We start from the raw sequence: 21,777 nt of genomic DNA, 5'->3' as shown, positions 1-21,777 counted from the left end.
GGAAGTAAAGAGGAGACATTGCTGGGACTGGCAGCAGAGAAGGTAAAGAACACATATTCTATATATGCTTTGCATTGCGCCCATTGGGCATGGCAGAGGTCAGGGTGTGCAATATTGTATTTTCCAGTTTAGCCAATAACAGTTTTCCTTAATTGGATGTAAAATAATTAATCAGGATTCATCTATTATGTAAATAGAATTGAATGTTTTTATCAATCATTCATCATTTAAGTGGATTGCAAAATAATGCAAATTTAATAAAAATCAACCTTTGAATGGTTATCTGTAAACCTGCGCCCCTGTTAGACCTAGTAACCCTTTCTCTGTATGCAGCCCCCTCTTCCCTATTGCCCCCTCCTTTGCATGGGATACTACCTGTCTCCCAGTGCATTCCTTCTGTGGAGATTCCAGTGACTATTGCCTTGGCATGGGGACCAGAAGCAATGGAGATCTACCTTCAGAAAAATAGCTAGATAGACTGTCTAGTCATTGTAACATCATTTAAATGTATATTGCCATTGCTGCTTCTCGTGCTTTTGCTTTATGATTTATGCCTTTCCTTTATCAGTTATATTTGCATTTGAGTTATATTGTTTTTGTTGTCTGAGTCTGAACCATGTTGTTATGTGTCAAACCCAATTCCAGGTATGACTCTTTGTTCTTGGCAAATAAAATGAATTCTGATTCTAAAATCAATTCATTTGATATGTTATTAAAGGAATACTGTAGGGGGGTCGGGGGAAAATGAATTGAACTTACCCGGGGCTTCTAATGGTCCACCGCAGACGTCCTGCGCCCACGCAGCCACTCACTGATGCTCCGGTCCCACCTCCGGTTCACTTCTGGAATTTCTGACTTTAAAATCTTAAAACCACTGCGCCTGTGTTGCCATGTCCTCGCTCCCACTGATGTCACCAGGAGTGTACTGCGCAGTCCCAGTAGGGTCTGTGCCTGCACAGTACGCTCCTGGTGACATCAGAGGGAGCGAGGACACGGCCACGCAGGCGCAGTGGTTTTCAGACTTTAAAGTCAGAAATTCCAGAAATGAACCAGAGGAGGGCCGGGGCACCGGTGAGTGGCTGCGCGGGCACAGTATGTCTGCGGGGGACCATTAGAAGCCCCGGGTAAGTTCAACTCATTTTCCCCCGACTCCCCTACAGTATTCCTTTAAATTTGGGGTTGGTGACTACAAATTAAGTTACACAGTACTATACATATGCACTCCTTGCAGGGCTGTAGTGAATCCACTGAGAATGTTGTGCACATTGAACACAGAAGTGTTGTCTAACACCCCTTAAACCTGCTTCAGTTCGTGCATGAAGAATGTGTAATAGAGGAAGAATATCCTCTTTCTCCTTCAGATTACCTGCCCAGCACTCTTTGGCCTCTTTTCCATGGGCAGTTGAACTTTGTGATCAGCAAGCAGTTGCCAGGTAGCAGTGAGCAGTTACCAGGCAGCAGTGAGCAGTTGCCAGGCAGCAGCAAGCAATTGTAAGAGTTTGAGAGGCATTTCACTGCCTATCAAACTTCCCGTGGAAAAGAGGCCTTACATGTACCCACAGTTTGTTTGCCTAGGGCAAATCAATGCTCTTTGTTACTATCTGCACTCTCTACAAGTACTCTTACCAAGGACTAGTTTTGATTTAGCTTTATCCTAAGTTTAGTTTAATGCATCTCTGGTGTAAATAAAGAAAACAGAGATACGCTAATGCTTAAATGTTACTATTTCCCAACACATTGTCTGTTTAATAAGATTCACTGGAATGCCGTATCAGCTGGGTTCTGGTGCATAGATCTGCCTGCTTGCAGAAAATGGCCCTGGCCTTTTCTATATCCAGTATAGAAAAGGTAGAGGCCTTTTTCTGCAAGGTGGCAGGTCTACAGACTGGAACCCGGCTAATATGGGGCTCCGGTGAAACCCATTATACAGACAATGTAACAGGACATTGACGTTGGCAATGACAGGCCGGGATGGCTGACGGTAGAATGTGAGCATCCTGGTCAGGAGCTATTTGTTACCAAAAGCAGATGCCATCTTAATATAGCTTTAAATTACTAACCTGTGGCAGTGATGAAAGGCATTTTTTATTACATACTTTCAATAAACAAGGTTTTTATATGGGTATTAAGATTACAAAGGTTGAAGAGTGACAGATATATTTTGGACGGGGATGCAAGAGGAGGGGTGAGGCTTGTGAGAAATCTTGTATATGTGAATGTAAGCAATTATTTTGATATCGATCACATCAACATCATTGTGTTTTTCCTACGTGATACGGTCTGTTGAAAACTATATTATTGTTCATTTTGAGGTAATCTATCATAATCACTTTTTTATTTTTAATTTGTTGTGTTGTGTTATGAACAACACAGATAATCTCCATCCACCCCATTGCTTTGGCTTAGAACACTTAACACCTTTCTATTGAGGGAGCTCCATTTATGAGGACCATTAAGAAGCCATAAGCTAAATTTTTCTGACATTCACACATTTTTAAATGGTCAGAATAGAAGACTGGAAGAAGTACAGTGCATCTTACAGGGCAGTATGGTGGAGTAGTGGCTAGTGCTCTCACCTTGCAGCGCTGGGTCCCCAGTACAAATCCCAGCCAGGGCACTATCTGCAAGGAGTGTGTATGTTCTCCCCTTGTATGCGTACGGTTTCCTCCCACATCCCAATAAATATACAGATAAGTTAATTGGCTCCACCCTAAATTGGCCCTAGACTACAATACATACACTACATGATACATACATAGATGCAGGGCTGTGGAGTCGGAGTCGTGGAGTCGGGCAATTTTGGGTGCCTGGAGTTGGAGTCGGGAAAAAATGCACCGCCTCCGATTCCTAATGAATTTGTAACTGTAATTAAAATAGAAAATATGATAAAATGTTCTATTTCTCAGATAATAGTCATTAAAAATAATGTATATATACAGTATATATACAGTAATAGCTGTGCTTAGTCCACAAAAATGAAATAAACCAATCAAAATGAGTTACTTGTGCTGCTTCAATAAAGCAGTCCACCTTTTTTTTAAGGTCAGATATACATATCTGATTGTGACTGTATATATGATGTGTACACAGGAATCTCTTATATATACTAAATAACATCTATGCTGTAAGAATAAAGCCTGATGTGTAGCTGTGTCACTAATAGAGATGGTCAATGAGATGGAAATAATTCTGCACTGATGCTGATTTATGCAAATGTATGCACTCCCTTTGCTGATGAAATCAAATAATTTGATATGTTGTTAAAATTTGGTTTGGTGACTACAAATTAAAGGGTAACTGAGACGGATGAAAAGTAAAGTTTTATACATACCTGGGACTTCCTCCAGCCCCCTTCAGGCTAATCAGTCCCTCGCTGTCCTCCACCACCCGGATCTTCTGCTATGAGTCCTGGTAATTCAGCCAGTCAGCGCTGTCCGGCCGTATGCCGCTCCCACAGCCAGGAACATTCTGCACCTGCGCAATAGTGCTGCACAGGTGTAGTATGTTCCTGGCGGCGGAGTGTGTGCATGCGCACTACGCCCGACTGGCTTAAGTACCTGGACTCATAGCAGAAGATCCAGGTGGTGGAGGAGGACAACAAGGGACTGGTTATCCTGAAGGCGCCTGGAGGAAGCCCCAGGTATGTATAAAACTTTAATTTCATCTGTCTCAGGTTTACTTTGTTACACAGTAGTACTATACTCTACACATGCACTCCCCACAGAGCTGCAGGGAATCCACTGAGAATGCTGTGCACATTGAACACAGAGGTGTTGTCTGTTTACAATCTCCTCATTCCCCTGCAGAGTACCTGCACATCATTCTTACATGTACCCACAGTTACATTGCCTAGGGCCTGATAGATGTTCTTTGTTCCGGTTTGTACCTTTTACAAGTACTCTTACCAAGGACTAGTTTTAGTCTAAAGGGAATAAATATAGTAGTCTACATATCCTTCTCACTTCAGTTGTCTTGTAAAATTCCTAAGCGTTGGCAGTTAAGAGACGAATTTCATGTTACATACTTTTAATCAACAAAATTGTAATATGCAAATTAGAGGAGTCGGAGTCGAGGAGTCGGAGTCGGTGGAATCCTAAACTGAGGAGTCGGAGTCGGTGGATTTTTGGACCGACTCCACAGCCCTGCATAGATGTATGACAATGGTAGGGATTACATTGTAAGCTTCTTTGAGGGACAGTTAGTGACAAGACAATATATATACTGTACAGCGCTGCGTAAGATGTCAGCGCTCTATAAATGCTAAATATTAATAATAATAATCTTAAAGGGGTCCTGAAGTGAGAGGGATATGGAGGCTGCCATATACAGTTAAATATCCTCTTAAACAATACCAGTTGCCTGTCAGTCCCACTGATCTCTTTGGCTGAAGTAGTGTCTGAATCACAGACTTGAAACCAGCATGTGGCTAAGCCAGTCACTCTTCAGTTAGAAATATTTGATCTGCATGCTTGTTCAGGGTCCATGGCTAAATGTATTAGAGGCAGAGGATTCAGCAAGACTGCCAGGCAACTGGTATTGTTTAATAGGAAATAAATATGGCTGCCTCCATATCACTCTCACTTCAGATGTCCTTTAAAATAAGAAGATACACAAAATATAAATATAAATGTAATAATCAGAGGTATAATTTAACCACTTCAGGACTCAGCCTTCCCCCCCCCCCCTTAAGGACCAGCACTGATTTCTAAGATCTGTGCTGGGTGGGCTCTACAGCCCCCAGCACAGATCAAATACCAGGCAGAGCGACCAGATCGCCCCCCTTTTTTCCCCACTAGGGGGATGATGTGCTAGGGGGGTCTGATCGCTCCTGCCTGCGTGTGGGTGGCGGGGGGGCACCTCAAAGCCCCCTCCACCGCAGGATTCCCCCTCTCCTCCCTCCCTTACCCGGAGATCGGAGGCTGCACAGGAACGGATCTGTCCTGTGCAGCCTCTAACAGGCTCCTGCCTGTCATGTGACAGCGATCCCCAGCCGCTGATCTAGTACAACGCTGCTACTGTTAGCAGCGTTGTAAAAATGTAAACAAAGCGGATTATTTCCGCTTGTGTTTACATTTAGCCTGCAAGCTGCGATCGGCAGCCCGCAGGCTATTCACGGAGCCCCCCCGCCGTGAATTGACGCGCGAGCGGCTGTTTCCTGATTAATTAGCCTGCAGCCGGCGACGCAGATGTGCTTCGCTGGTCCTGCAGCTACCACTTTGCCGACGCGCGTTATGAGTGCGCGGTCGGCAAGTGGTTAAACAATCCTCTATAATAATATGCAAGGGTCTCTGCGTCCCTGTGCCTGACTTCCTGTGTGTGTGTGTCCGTGCAGGCAGGGTCAGAGACTGTGTAGAGCGGAGAGAGGACAGGGCCAGAAGTGGCTGGTGTGTGCGTGCACATGCGGCATGCGTGCGGGCACGTGCACGAGCGCCATGCGTGCACCCTGGAGGAGTGCAGGCAGACCTAGCCCATTTTTAAACGGGCTAAGGTTACTAGTTAAATATATTTAAAGAGGAATTTAGTTCACAAATATGCTCTGTGCCTCAAAAGAGTGGCACTTGAACTGATCCCCATTCCTGCCATATATGAGATTCTCATGCAGGATTGCCAGCAGTCTCTGCCAAGCTTAGTGTAGAATATGCACTATATTTGCACCCATTCCTAATATAGCCCAGGCTATGCCCTGATAATCATCAGCTTATATTACTTCTACAGAGAAGAGCTTCCTGAACAGATCACATGACCACACTAGTGAGGATGGAGGAGGACCGGGGTCACATGACTGAGAAGCTACTAAACCTCACCTTGGAGATCATCTACCTGCTGACTGGAGAGGTGAGGAGAATTCTGGGAGGGGCATATGATATCACTCTTATCTATACCAGTAACCTCACACCAGGCGAGAGAGGTGAGGAGGATTCTGGGAATGCACATAGTGATTGTTGTTACTGGCTCTTATTACACAGGATTATGATGTAGTGCAGAAGACATCCGGTGAGCTGTTGACCTCCAGCAGTTATCTCCACAGACCATCCCTCATCACAGTACCTCCACCTCACAGCCTGACACCTGAGAGAAACAATGAGAAGAAGATTCTAGAGGTCATCAACAAGATGGTTCAGCTGCTCACAGGAGAGGTGAGCAGTAAAGGGCTTTAATCCAGTAACAGCAGAGATGTGTGTGAATGACTGTCGTGTGTCTCACATTCAAATGAAATCAAATCAAAGATAGCTTTATTGGCATTACCAAGATTCATACAGGCATTGCCAAAGCAAGGGGAGAAGGGGGACATGGAAGGGGGTGGGGTCCAATGGCTAAGCAGTCTGTGAACATTTTTAGGTTTACAGTTCATTGATGCTCCTCTCAGTCGGTGGCCTGCTGTGACATAGTGTGCAGCGATGGTCACTGTGGATTCCTCTTCTCCCAGTAAGATGTATATTTTTCTCTCATCCTCTAATGTGAGAAAGTCTGGGATTTGTTCCATCAATTTCTTAAAGTAAGTCTCCCTGGTTGCAGTATATTTGCGGCAGTGTAGCATGAAGAGGTTTTCATCCACAAGGGTCTTCTGCTCAAAGTGTTGACATAGTCTCTCCTCCCTGGGTTTGTATGTCTGTCTGTGCCTCTCAGACTCAATTTCCAGGTTGTGAGCACTCAGTCTGTAGATACTCAGGATTTGCCTCTCTTGAGAGTTTTGTAGATTTTACAGGTATGGGTCCATTTTATGTTCTATTTGTAGGAACTGGTATATGGTTAGTTTTTGTGACTGTTTTATTTCACTCCTCCATTTTTCCACATGTCCTCTTTGCTATTGCCTGTGGTGTGTATTATCTTGGCTCTGTTGTGACCTGTGTATCTGGGTTTGAACGGAGCAGAGAGTTGAACACTTCTTTCAGGGCACATGGCTTTTCTTGGTCTTCATTGTGCAACATGGCTTTGTAGTGGGGTGATTCAGGGCTTCTGTTCTGCAGGTGGGCCCAATAGGACAGCACTCTCTTCTGTATCTCAAGCAGTATTGGGAATCTACCGAGGTCAGCTCGGCAGGCATTGTTTGAGATACTCCAAAGAACATGGAGAAGGTGTTTGCAGAATTCCAGGTGGAATATTTCTTTTGGGCTAGATTCCCATTTTGATTGGTCTGGGCAGGTGGTGGGGCCCCATACTTCACTTCCATAGACTAGGATCGGGGTGATGACACTGTCAAAAACTTTTAACCAGATCCTTACCGGTGGTTTGAGGTGGTACAGTTCTTTCCTGATGGCATAGAATGTTTAGGATGTCTCTGTTTATTTCCTTATGCAGGAGTGGCAGTACATAGAAGAACACAAGGACCTCTACAAGGAGGCCATGATGGAGAATCAGCCACCTCTGGCATCACCAGGTAAGAGGAGACTTTCTTGGCTTGTAAAGGAGAGAGCAGTATGGAGAGTCCACCTAGATCCCCCCATCATTATCTGATAAACTCATAGAAACAATGTATGCAGAGTGTGTGTGTTTCCTGTTTGATCCGCTGACAGAAATCCCCTAGAGAGATGTATGGCCTATGGCCAACAGATCGACCATCTGATAGATCCCTCTGTGATCTATTATCTGCCCACACATTGCACACCGATTTTCAATAGATGTCACCAGATAGATTTCACAAGAGGAGGCATGCAGTGGAGATCGGCTGGGGGTCGTCGCTCATTGGAATATCGAATGCTCTCACTGATGCACTCCTGACCAAGATCTTTCCAGCATGCTGGATTCATCGGTTCAATAGTTTCGCACAGAAACTGATCGAAATGGTCAGCCAGCCATGTTGCAGGATCGACCTCTGCCAGATTCGATCATTATAATAGAATTGGCCAAATATCGATGTCTCAGATCAAGTAATGTAAGGGCACCTTAAAGGTCATTTTTATTCCAAGGATTGTACACTGGAAGGTCCCCCCAATTCCAAAAGATTATCAGGTAGTGCTGCTAGTCTTAAACTTAAAGGATAACTGTAGTGAGAGGTATATGGAGGCTGCCATATTTATTTCATTTTAAACAATACCAATTGCCTGCCAGCCCTGCTGATCTATTTGGCTGTAGTAGTGTCTGAATAAAGGTGGGTACTAACGATGCAGTTTGCCGACCACTAATGGACAAAAATCTCCTAACCAATATAATCAGATTGACGGGGTCGATCCGAAAATCGGATCAATTTAATTAACCTGATTGGTTAGGAGATTTTTGTACATTAGTGGTCACAAACGATCATTTCTGATCATTCATACAAAGAATCGTACATAACCAATTGTTCAACAAATTGTTGATAGCCACCTTAACCTCCTTGCCGTTCTAAAAAATCCGGCAAGGAGGCAGCGCTGCACTTTTTTTTTTTTTTTTTTTTTTAAATCATGTGGCGAGCCCAGGGCTCGCTACATGATAGCCGCTGAGCGGCGGCATCCCCCCACCCACTCCGATCGCCTTCGGCGATCAGAGTATGCAGGGAATCCCGTTGAGAACGGGATTTCCTGCAGGGCTTCCCCGGTCGCCATGGCGACCGGGCGGGATGACGTCACCGACGTCATGGACGTCGTGACGTCAGAGGGAATCCCGATCCGCCCCTTAGCGCTGCCTGGCACTGATTGGCCAGGCTGCGCAGGGGTCTGGGGCGGGGCGGCTCGGCGCGGCGGGTAGCGGCGAATCGGCGGCGAGCGGCGGCGATCGCGTACTACACGCAGCTAGCAAAGTGCTAGCTGCGTGTAGGAAAAAAAAAAATTATGCAAATCGGCCCAGCGAGGCCTGAGAAATCCTCCTGCGCAGGTTACCCCGAACTGTGTTCGGGATAACCGGCAAGGAGGTTAAAGGGACTCAGAGATGAAACTAAGACAAGATTTTATACATTTCTGGGGCTTCCTCCAGCCCCATCCGCCTGGCTCACGCCCACGCCGCCGTCCTCCGCTGCTCGCAGCTACAAGAACCGGGTCCCGTCACTGATGTCATCGGAGCCAGGCTACGCAGGAGAAGTGCGCCCTCTACGTATCTCTCCAGTGGAGATACACAAACAGCGCACTTCTCTTACGCTAGACTGGCCCCGACTGACGGCAGTGACGGGACCCGATTCTCGTAGCTGCGGGCAGCGGAGGACGGCGGCATGGGAGTGATCCAGGCGGGTGGGGCTGGAAGAAGCCCCAGTTATGTATAAAATGTTTTTTTTGTTTCATCTCTGGTTCACATTAACACAGGAAACAAGCATACAGCTAACCTTGTCAGATCTGACAATAATGTCAGAAACACCTGGTCTGCTGCATGCTTGTTCAGTGTCTATGGCTAAAAGTATTAGAGGCAGAGGATCGGCACAATTGCCAGGCAACTAGTATTCCTTAAAAGGAAATACATATGGCAACTTCCATATTCCTCTCACTTAAATTGTCCTAGAAAAAAGAACATCAAACTGTATCAGATGAGACACATGTGAGGAATAATCAGCAGTCTAAGCAGTGCAGGGTGAAATGAGGAGGATAATTAAAGTGGAAGAAGAGGAGACATATGTGAGGCGTGTTTATCAGACTGGCAGTGGAGTGAACTAATAGGGGGAATTAAAGAGAAAGAAGAAGAAGAGACGTATGTGAAGAGTGATTGGTTTTCTATTGTTTTCTGTAGATGGCTCCTGTTACAGAAACACACCGGAGAGCTGTACAGGTCCTCTTTATTCCCGGGTAGATCTCACAGTTCCGCAGCATCATCAGGTAGGTGAAACTGAAGATCTAGACTTTTATTAGCACCACCAAGTGATGTCATCTCATTTTTCTGTATATTTTGTTGGTTTAGAGTGAAGAACAAATCCGTGTTAAGAATGAGGTTAAAGAGGAGCAGACGCACGTGAGGGGAGATCAGGGGTCTGCAGAGGAGGATTTCATATTGGTGACAATTAAAGAGGAAGAAAGTTCTCCAGATATCAGCCCAGGTAAGTCATCTCTGTGATGCTGCAGTGATGGTATATAAAATAGGACACTGGCAAAGGTTAATATGGAAAGGCTTCAGGTGCTTTATTATTCCACCAAAACTACTTGGATTTCTGCAACTTTGTTATTCCAACAACATAAAGTTTAAATAACAGCAGCATAAGCAGACCTACCAGCATATTTAGTGTCCACATACAGAGACATCCATACAGCCCAAGAAGTCCAAAGATAAAGTGCAGACAATTAGTCCAGTATTCCACATGCGGGCGATTGGTTGCTTCAGGAAGCTTCTTCACTCCATAACTACTGGTCCAAGGGTTTAGAGAACAAGCACCACAGCTTGCTGTTTCCATCACTAAAGTTGGACATACACTTTTAGATTTGCAGCAATCTGACAGGAATCTATCTGATGTGTGCCACACACTAGTAACAGATTTCCAATCAATTTCAGAACGAAATCTATTGGAAATCTATCTAAATGGACCATTGAATCTTTAGATCCAATGCAACTCTATGGGCCATCAATCTGCTGCCAGTAGCAGATCGACCTAGATTTTCCATCCTGTCAGATAGATCAAATCAATCGAAATCAGCCGCAAATGTATTAAATGGTAAATATGATAGAATCGATTTCCGATCGATCGATGGCTGAAATCGACCAGTGTATGGCCCCTTAACTCACTCCAAAACCCTGCCTTATATAGCAGATACAGGATCCTGTCGACCTGGAGATGCCTTGCTCCTAGACCATTCAATAGATACACACCATTTACCTCCACCAGGTGCTCTGTGGTCCAGCAAAGAGAAGTCAGACCATTGTCTATTGGTAAACATGAGCAGATAAGGACAAGTCTGCTAAAGGTGCGTACACACGCCCGATCTCTTCAAATGACAGGTCTGCAGACCTGCCTGCAGGGCGGGCCGTTCTGCCGGCAATTATGCCGGCAGTTTCCCCATGTGTACAGTCTGTCGGCAGGCTGATAAGGCTGGTTTTGACTGATCCACCGAGAGGATCAGTCAAAACCAGCCTTATCAGCCTACCAACAGACTGTACACACGGGGAAACTGTAGGGAAAACGGGCGCCCTGGGGGCGGGTCTTTAGACCCGTTGTTTGAAGAGATCAGGCGTGTGTACGCACCTTAACAGTCAGTAGAACAATAGAAACTCCACCTGACTCCAGCTAGCTAAAATCATCACAAGACAATATACAGATCACAGCAAGCTCTCTATGCAGGAAAGAAACACATTTTGCAAGAATAATAAATAGCATACATCACAGCTTCATTTGCTTAAGATAAGTTTCATCAATTCTAGGCACACATCATTAAAGATCATAGTTATTGTTTAAAGTAATTGGGTTATTAATGCTGGAGTTTAAGGCTGCTTTTACACTTATGCAGTATTTCCACAGCAGAGAACCATGCCACTGGCTCACTACACCCTACAAATCCAGTCTTCATATGACCCTGCAGCAGAGTGTGCCGACAGGGTCATATGCATAGGGCCACCCGGTACTCATTGCTTGACAGTGAGTTGTTTGGTTCTACTTCGATTGTACATACCCAGTCTATAAAGACTGTGCTACTGAATGTATGAAGCTGTAAAAATTAAAAAGCCATCTCCATTCCTCAGTATAACATCATCTTCCCAACAAATGAGGAGGAGATACTGTACACCATATGAAAGGCCCATCTCCATTCCTCAGTATAACATCACAGCACCAACAAATGAGGAGGAGATACAGTACACCATATGAAAGGCCCATCTCCATTCCTCAGTATAACATCATAGTACCAACAAATGAGGAGGAGATACTGTACACCATATGAAAGGCCCATCTCCATTCCTCAGTATAACATCATAGCACCAACAAATGAGGAGGAGATACTGTAGTGTACACCATATGAAAGGTCCATCTCCATTCCTCAGTATAACATCATAGTACTAACAAATGAGGGGGAGATACTGTACACCATATGAAAGGTCCATCTCCATTCCTCAGTGTAACATCATAGTACCAACAAATGAGGAGGAGATACTGTACACCATATGGATGGCCCATCTCCATTCCTCAGTATAACATCATAATAACAACAAATGAGGAGGAGATACTGTACACCATATGAAAGGCCCATCTCCATTCCTCAGTATAACATCATAGTACCAACAAATGAGGAGGAGATACTGTACACCATATGAAAGGTCCATCTCCATTCCTCAGTATAACATCATAGTAACAACAAATGAGGAGGAGATACTGTACACCATATGAAAGGTCCATCTCCATTCCTCAGTATAACATCATAGTGCCAACAAATGAGGAGGATATACTGTACACCATATGAAAGGCCCATCTCCATTCCTCAGTATAACATCATAGTACCAACAAATGAGGAGGAGATACTGTACACCATATGAAAGATCCATCTCCATTCCTCAGTATAACATTATAGTACCAACAAATGAGGAGGAGATACTGTACACCATATGAAAGGTCCATCTCCATTCCTCAGTATAACATCATAGTACCAACACATGAGGAGGAGATACTGTACACCATATGAAAGGCCCATCCATCTCCATTCCTCAGTATAACATCATAGTGCCAACAAATGAGGGAGAGATACTGTACACCATATGAAAAGTAAATCTCCATTCCTCAGTATAACATGATGCTCCATACAAATGAGGAGGAGATAGTGTACGCAATATAAAAGGCCCCTCTCCATTGCTCAGTATAACATCATAGTACCAGCAAATGAGGAGGAGATACTGTACACCATATGAAAGGCCCATCTCCATTCCTCAGTATAACATCATAGTACCAGCAAATGAGGAGCAGATACTGTACACCATATGAAAGGTCCATCTCCATTCCTCAGTATAATATCATAGTACCAACAAATGAGGAGGCGATACTGTACACCATATGAAAGGCCCATCTCCATTTCTCAGTATAATATCATAGTACCAACAAATGAGGAGGCGATACTGTACACCATATGAAAGGTCCATCTCCATTCCTCAGTATAACATCATAGTAACAACAAATGTGGAGGAGATACTGTACACCATATGAAAGGCCATCTCCATTCCTCAGTACAACATCATAGTGCCAACACGTGAGGAGGAGATACGGTAAACCATATGAAAGGTCCATCTCCATTCCTCAGTACAACATCATAGTGCCAACACATGAGGAGGAGATACGGTAAACCATATGAAAGGTCCATCTCCATTCGGCAGTATAACATCATAGTACCAGCATATATGAGGAGCTGGTAAGTCCATCTTTATCTTTTAACTTAATGTGTCAGTATACAAATGTGGTGATGTTGTGTCCTTTAGTTACTGTGGATTTATTTTACACTTCATTTGATGTCTGATTTCTGTTTTTGTAAAGATAGTTAAATATTCGATAACTATTGTTGTTTCCCCAATAGATGGACACAATGTTGGGAGCACCACAGATAGACGTTTTATTCTACCTCCACATTATAATGCAGAAGATAATGGCGTCACCCAATATTCTCCAGGAGGAAACCCCATTACTGGAAATACACATCACAGACCTTACTATGAGAATAGATCACATCCTGTTACCCCAAATATCCACCCAAGATCTCTTACTGCTGTTAGACCAAAAAATCCATCTAAGCCTGAGGAATCTTCAAATCTGAATACGAGGGAGAGACCTTTCACGTGTTCAGTGTGTGGGAAATGTTTAGCCCATAAAAGAAACCTTCTTGCGCACCAGAGAAGTCATGCAGGTGAACGCCCTTATTCGTGCTCTGTGTGCGGGAAAGCTTTCAGTCGGAGATCGCACCTTTTTTCACACCAGAAAGTTCACACAGGAGAGCGTCCTCATTCGTGTTCAGAGTGTGGGAAACGGTTCATTGAGAAGGGAAATCTTCTCAGACACCAGAGAATACACACAGGTGAAAGACCTTATTCGTGTTCAGAGTGTGGGAAATGCTTCACGCATAAAGTTTCTCTTATTACACATCAGAGAAGTCACACGGGAGAACGCCCTTTTTCTTTTTCATAGTGTCAGAAGTATATTGTCCTGTAAGATGACCCTCTTAGACCCCAGAGACGATATACTGGCGAGTGTCCCTCATTTGCTCCCCATGTGGGAAAGGAACTTGGGCCTGAGTCTCTAAGCCAGAGGCTCACACAATGCAGCCTTTCAGCAGTGAATGCAAGCGCTGGGCAGGATACCAGTGCGGTTTATCAAGGAAAACAGCACATAATGACCTCAGGGTGAGCACCCATTGAAATGAATGGAGAATAGTGTACACGCATGTACTGGTACCTGTTCATTGGTGGGTATAACACTGTCTAAGCTGCAGGTTGCTAAAAAGGGCAATGCCTGGTGTACAATATCCCTTCTTACCTATGTACATGCATGCACATTGTGTAAAATGTGGAGGTTAGGAACACAATTATGAAAATAAGCTATGCACTGATTTTGTCTGTTGTGACACAAAGGGCTCAATTCACTAAAGCGTGATAACATAGTTATCGCCTGTTAAAGCTTTTCACATGCAAACGCGCGTGCAAACCATTGTGCGCGCGTGTTGCACATGAAAAGTTTAGTGATCGCATGATAATTTTATCGTGTGTACGGCGGTGCGCTTCACGTGATAGTTACGGCGCTTTGCGCGTTAAGCAGAACTGGTACTAAAATCAGCAATAGTGCTACGCTGATCACGCTCAAAGTTTCAAGGGGATAGCGTGATGTGCTGTGTGCAGTGATATCACATGATACTGATGTTTATCACGTGATATCCCGCCTTTGCGCGTGAAGTCATTAGTTATTGCGCGTAAAGGTTTGCACGCTTGAAGTTGCGAGCAAAAGCGCTTATCAAAGCCGTGATGAGCGTTACCACACTTAAGTGAATCGAGCCCAAAGTGTGACAGGACCCTCAAAGTCTAGGAATAAAGACCTCTTCCCCATATCGGTTTGCCTTCAGGAAGGAGATATGGATATATAACAATGAGGTGATAATGCTGCTCTTTGGTCACCTGATTAATCAGTGGGTAATCTGATAACTGCCCCATCAAGGTGAATTTGTAAATTCACCTGTTCACTCAAAAAGTTAAAATTAAAAATAAAATAAACAGAATGAATAAATAGTGCCATTTCCCCCAGGCCCTGCAAAGTGTAGGGGCAGCAGAGCTACTCTCAGTCATCCATTGGAAGCTTCCTCCTGTGTCTTCCCTTTACTGCCGGGCTTTTCAATGTCTCTTCACTTCCTGGGAGCTGTGTGTCACCTGACTAAACGCTAGAGGTCAAACACTAGGGGCACAGCGGCACATACCTTACGTGACCACTAGAGGCCTCTAGTGTTTGTGATTGAAGAGACAGGAAGGAGTTCCGGTGGCAGAAAAAAGGCTCGCGAGAAAGCATCGGCATACAGGTGAGAGTAGTAAGCCAGCACAAAATCGAACGCCACACACTCTCGAGACTCGGTCAGTGAAGTAGAATCTTCCATCTTACGCGATCTACCAAATCAGTCAATTTCAGCCAAAATTCTTTTGTGGCATCGATGTCTCGCAGGTGCGATCAAATTAAACATATTGACTAGTGTTTGGCCACCATAAGGTTCCTGGGAACCCTACTGGTATTCCATCATGTAGGAAGCTGATTACTTGCTTCCAGTATGCTAAAATTGTACATACTGTACGTGATAGAAGGTTGGGATTATAGTTGAATGGTTCAACTTTCATTCAATCCGGAGAGATTTGTGCATATGCTGCACTGAATACTCCAGCCTGCCAGGTTATTGTTTTATCTCTTGACTTCAGGAGATAAGGCTAATATACAGCAGGGAGCCACTCTGTTCAAGCTGAACTGACAGAAAGATGTACATTTAGTAAAATTAGCAGTGTGGTGCACAGACTGAGCTGGATTTATGTTATTATGCAAATTGGCTGCTTCCAGTACTAGCTACTTTGACCAGAAAAGGGGTAAATTGTGATTTTTCAAAGAGATGACATTACTTTGGGTCAAAGACAGGTTGTATAACTACAGTTGTGCTCAAAATTATTCAACCCCCAATGCTGTAAAGGGTTTTAGGGAATTTCGTGTACATTTGTAATTGTGTTCAGAATGAAATCTTACAAGAACTTTTTAAAGAACCAAATGCAACTAAAATGACATCAGTTGTTTTTGTAATACAGTATTAAATGTTTTTTTTGTGATTTCTTCATTGACACAATTATTCAACCCCTTAAAGACTACCACTCTTAAGAACAGAGGTTCATTCAAGTGTTTTCGATCAGGTATTGAAAACACCTGTGGGTGTTAACGAGCAGCAATCGAGCATAATAAGAACCAATTAGGCAGATTTAAAATGACTGTGATACTCAGCTCCTTCTAGACATTTACTGGTGTGTTTACAAACATGGTGAAGTCGAGAATGGTCCAGGAAGACAAGAGAAGAGGTGATTTCTCTTCCCAGGAAGGGCAATGGCTATAAGAATATTGCATAGATGTTAAACATACCAAGAGACACCATACGAAGCATCATTCGCAAATTCAAGGCAAAGGGCACTGTTGAAACACTACCTGGTCGTGGCAGAAAGAAGATGTTGACTTCGACTGCTGTGCGCTACCTGAAGCGCATAGTGGAGAAAAGTCCCCATGTGACTGCTGAGAAACTGAAAAAAGATTTGTCAGATGCGGGTACTGAAGTTTCAGCTCAGACAATAAGGCGCACACTGCGTAATGAAGGCCTCCATGCCAGAACTCCCAGGTGCACCTCCTTGCTGTCTCCAAAGAATAAGAAGAGTCGACTGCAGTATGCCAAAAGTCATGTGGACAAACCACAAAAGTTTTGGGATAGTGTTCTGTGGACTGATGAAACAAAATTAGAACTGTTTGGGCCCATGGATCAACGCTATGTTTGGAGGAGGAAGAACAAGGCCTTTGAAGAAAAGAACACTTTGCCTGCTGTGAAGCCAGGGGGGGGGGGGAGGGGTTTGGGTCAATCATGCTTTGGGACTGTTTTGCTTCTGCAGGTACAGGGAAGCTTCAGCATGTGCAAGGTACCATGAATTCTCTTCAGTACCAGGAGATATTGGATGAAAACGTGATGCAGTCCGTCACAAACCTGAGGCTTGGGAGACGTTGGACCTTTCAACAGGACAATGATCCCAAGCATACCTCCAAGTCCACTAGAGCATGGTTGCAGATTAAAGGCTGGAATATTTTGGAGTGGCCATCGCAGTCACCAGACTTAAATCCGATTGAGAACCTCTGGTGGGACTTAAAGAAAGCAGTTATAGCTCGCAAGCCTAAGAATGTGACTGAACTGGAAGCTTTTGCCCATGAAGAATAGGCTAAGATACCCGTAGATCGTTGCAAGACACTTGTGTCAAGCTATGCTTCACGTGTAAAAGCTGTTATAACTGGAAAAGGATGTTGTACTAAGTACTAAGAATGAATATCACTTGGGGGTTGAATAAAACTGATAATGATGTGAGCACAGAAAAGACATTTGTGGTTTGTAATTTTAAAAGCTCTTGATGATGTAATTCTATGTATGTGTTCTCACTCGAACAATGTGATTTTATTAAAAAAAAAAACAACACCTGTAGCATTGCATTAGCAGGAGCTTTTCAAATCACTTGCGCTAAAAAAAGCTCTTGCAGTGTGAACCATAGACCCTGCCTTACAATTGTTCAAGTGTAAAAAACACTTTACATTTTACACTCCTGCATTGACTGGACTATGATTAATATATCTGCACCACAATTAAGATAACTGCCTTTATATTGCCTCAAAACAAAAGTGTTCCTTCTTAAAACAGAAGGTATTTGCAATTATTCAGATTGGAGTGCGCATATCATTTCTCCCACAATGCATCACTGCAGCATATGCAAATCATCCACAAGCAGATCAGCTGTTATCCAGATTAAGGAGGACCTGTCCTGCCAGTTGGTTTTATATTTGGAAGCCCTTATTGGATTGTTATCTAATCAGTGATTGTTTCTCAGCGTGTATTCCACCGCCTCCCTGTACAATACTCTCTGTGTAACCCAACCCATGTCCTACTGTAGGCCCAGATAACAACTTTTGTTCAGTGTTTAACTTGTTCAATAAAGTTTTTATAAAATGCAGACTTCTTCTGTTGTAGAGTTACAGTGAGGCAGAGACTGAGTGGGCCTGCCTGTGGCCTCTCCTGATGATCATCCAGCTTGTGTCCAGGGAGTAATTGGAGAAAGCATCTGTTGGCTGCCCATACACCACATGCCGATTCCTGATTGATTTCAGCCTCGTGATGCCGCTGCCTCCTGCCTTGCCTGGCCATTCTCCAAATCAATCTCCCCATAATGGTGCCAGTGCATTGTAATCTCACCTATCCAGCTGCACTGAATCCCAGTCTTCTTTGCTGTTTCCCCCGAGCACTGCCATCACACAGAGCGCCACCACAAGGTAATGCATGCACCACAAGGGAAGAAGCGGAGGACACCAGGAGTCACCGATGCTGGACGGGTGAGATTTATAATGCACAAACACCGGGGGGGGGGGGGGGGGGGGGTTACAACAGCCGGGTGTCCATCTTGTTTGTTGGTCGTTTCAATATCAGATGTAGTTACTGCCATGGTCGATGATGTTGAGCCTAGATTCCTTAGCTTGCTCGATGGATGCTTGGTGCTTGTCGGATGATCATTTGTGCTGTAATATTGGTAGGTGTATGGACAGCTTACATATGCAAAGTAGTATATCCATATTGTTATCCATCAGGCCAAAGCTAGGCAAGTTCACTTAAAGGATACCCAAACTGACATGTGACATGATGAGATAGACATGTGTATGTGCAGTGCCTAGCACACAAATAACTATGCTGTATTCCTTTTTTTCTTTCTCTGCCTGAAAGAGTTAAATATCAGGTATGCAAGTGGCTGACTCAGTTCTGACTCAGACAGGAAGTGACTACAGTGTGACCATCACTGATAAGAAATTCCAACTATAAAACACTTTCCTAGCAGAAAATGGCTTCTGAGAGCAAGAAAGAGGTAAAAAAAGGGGAATTTCTTATCAGTAAGGGGTCACACTACAGTCACTTCCTGTCTGAGTCAGGACTGAGTCAGCCAATTACATACCTGATATTTAACTCTTTCAGGCAGAGAAAGAAAAAAAGGAACACAACCTAGTTATTTGTGTGCTAGGCATTGTACATACACATGTCTATCTCATCATGTCACATGTCAGTTCGGGTATCCTTTAAACAACCTTCTAGATTCTAGAAGGTTGTTTAAAGGATACCCGAACTGACATGTGACATGATGAGATAGACATGTGTATGTACAATGCCTAGCACACAAATAACTAGAATCTAGAAGATGAAGCGTATATAGCATGCACTGAATAGGAATGATCAATGAGATGCAAATTGTTTCCGAAATTATGCAAATGTAAGCAGTTTGAAAATGGACCCATCAATTTAAACCCAGGTTTAAATTTATTGGTCCATTTTCAAGCTGCATATATTTTCATAAATTTGCATCAACACGGAACAATTTGCATATCTGTGATCATTCCTAGCACTGAGTATTGGTTATTATTAATTATACATTCATATGTTGTTTTGCATATTTATGATGCTTCTGATAATGTAGTGGTTTCATGACAAGGTTGTCCAGAATATGGCCCTATAGCCACAAGCAACCCACAGCCCATTTTCATGTGCCTTTCCCTCTTTTAGGCAGGGCTTGTCCTGATGAGTTAGTGGATTCGGAACACCAGCATTCACCACTCCCCTGTCTGCAGCAAGAGGCATCATGCTGGGGCAGTGATGGTAATGTTGGACAGGATGCTGGTTGTCCTGTTTCAGCAGGTACCTGATGTAAATTCAGGTAACCAAGGAAACAAGGACATGGAGGCGGGGCTGTGGACAGTGCAGGACAAGCACCATGGGGCAGACCATTATGCCAGGGGCTTTTGGCTAAATAGACAAAACGGCCACAAGCCAATATGGACTGATGTGATGTGACAGTAGTCTCTTTGGGAGCTGCTAAACTCTGAACTGAACCTAGCAAGTGCTACACTCTCACGTGATAGATTTGTTTTCTCAAATTAATGTAAATCGGGATCCCACTTTACTTGTAAAATTGTTATGGCATATATTGATGCAGACTTAGTCATTTATTAATGCTACAAAAAAATGTGTTTCCATGTAGTTTAAATAAAACACCAGGTAAAGAAGAATTTTAACCCAGGATTGAACTTCATCCCAGTCTGTGAACCTTGTTGGGAAATAACAGCTTTTTCCAGCTGCCAAGCAAGCAATATCTTCCCCCCCCCCCCCCCCCCCCGTGCATAGAACTCTCAGTAACTAACATATTGATTGAATGGTAGGCTAGATTGCCTCTTACTTGTGACATGACATGGGGGTTTATTCACTAAGCAAAATAGCGCAAGCAATCTCCTGTTGCTCCTGCTCAGTGCGACTTAAAGCGGAACTGAAGATTCACCTGAAACCTGGGTACTGTAAGAATGCAAACTCATATTTAACATGTATTTTTACTAGTTAAACCCTTCCATCCTGATTGCAGCATTATAAATAGACCTTTTTTAAATAACTGTTTATAAGTAGCACCTCTTCTTTTTGTACCCCATTTTCCAGCTGGTTCCCATTATTGCAGGTATAATCTATGGTTTCTACAATCTGCATTTAGAAGGAACCCTTTCTTATTACACTTTCATTACAACTTTACAAATGGCACCTTCCTTAGTGAAGTTTTATAGATAAGGCCTTCTTCACAGTTTTACTTGAAGGACTCCTCCCCCTTTATTGCAAGTTTAGTTAAGAATTCACCCTTATCAGGTGTTTTCTAAACAGTATCCACTTTTTGCAGCTGTGTGTGTACACTCCATTGTGTACAACTTTTATTGCAGTTTTATACCTTGGGGCTCTCTCATGCTATACATGTTTACATTATATATTTTTTTTGCACCTGGTTGTCCACATTTTCACTCCTGGTTTTCTTGGCATTTCCATTTTTGAATTTGTGGGATTTTTTTCCCCTCTGTGTTGCACTTTTTAAAGTACAGGCTGCTGCATTTCCTAAGAAAACAAATGTGCTTTTTTATGCTCACAAAAGAGCACCACCGTGTGTAAAAACTGTTGACACATGAATGTGGATTATGAGTGTGAAAGATCCCTTACTGCAGATCGAGTTCCATTTCTTCATGGCATGTATTGAACAAGGTATTGGAAAAACTCGAGATGACGCCACAAAATTTCTGCATTTATGTATACAAGATTTCTCATGTGCCTCACCCCTCCTCGGAATCCCCTTCCAAAAGACATCCGCCACTCTCCAGCCTTTGAAGTCTTTTAGGTGTTCCCTCAAAACTCACTTTTTCTGACAAGCATACGCTCTAACTTAGGCTATTCCCCTTCAACCTCTGGCCAAGTTGTACTCCTTAAAGGATACCACAACTGAAATGTGACATGAGATAGACATGTGTATGTACAGTGCCTAGCACACAGATAACTATGCTGTGTTTCTTTTTTTCTTTCTCTGCCTGAAAGAGTTAAATATCAGGTATGTAAGTGGCTGACTCAGTCCTGACTCAGACAGGAAGTGACTACAGTGTGACCCTCACTGATAAGAAATTCCAACTATAAAACACTTTCCTAGCAAAAAATGGCTTCTGAGAGCAAGAAAGAGGTAAAAAAGGGGAATTTCTTATCAGTGAGGGTCACACTGTAGTCACTTCCTGTCTGAGTCAGGACTGAGTCAGCCACTCACATACCTGATATTTAACTCTTTCAGGCAGAGAAAGAAAAAAAGGAACACAGCATAGTTATCTGTGTGCTAGGCACT

General features: G+C 43.5%; 1 protein-coding gene across 1 annotated transcript in view; it reads left to right on the top strand.

Annotated features, from left to right (window-relative positions):
* LOC137536859 (zinc finger protein 271-like) overlaps positions 1–21,777 on the top strand; it is a 31,298-nt gene continuing 9,521 nt past the window's right edge. The window contains exons 1-8 of the mRNA XM_068259044.1: positions 1–42; positions 5,716–5,835; positions 5,967–6,137; positions 7,300–7,378; positions 9,631–9,716; positions 9,799–9,934; positions 13,377–13,961; positions 18,324–18,436. Coding sequence (XP_068115145.1) covers positions 5,740–5,835; positions 5,967–6,137; positions 7,300–7,378; positions 9,631–9,716; positions 9,799–9,934; positions 13,377–13,961; positions 18,324–18,436 — 1,266 coding nt within the window. The 5' untranslated portion in view covers positions 1–42; positions 5,716–5,739. The remainder of the gene's footprint in view (positions 43–5,715; positions 5,836–5,966; positions 6,138–7,299; positions 7,379–9,630; positions 9,717–9,798; positions 9,935–13,376; positions 13,962–18,323; positions 18,437–21,777) is intronic.

The sequence above is a fragment of the Hyperolius riggenbachi genome, chromosome 10 (assembly GCF_040937935.1).
Source record: "Hyperolius riggenbachi isolate aHypRig1 chromosome 10, aHypRig1.pri, whole genome shotgun sequence".
In the NCBI taxonomy this organism is placed as follows: Eukaryota; Metazoa; Chordata; class Amphibia; order Anura; family Hyperoliidae; genus Hyperolius; species Hyperolius riggenbachi.
This window is presented reverse-complemented; position numbering and strand designations above follow the sequence as displayed.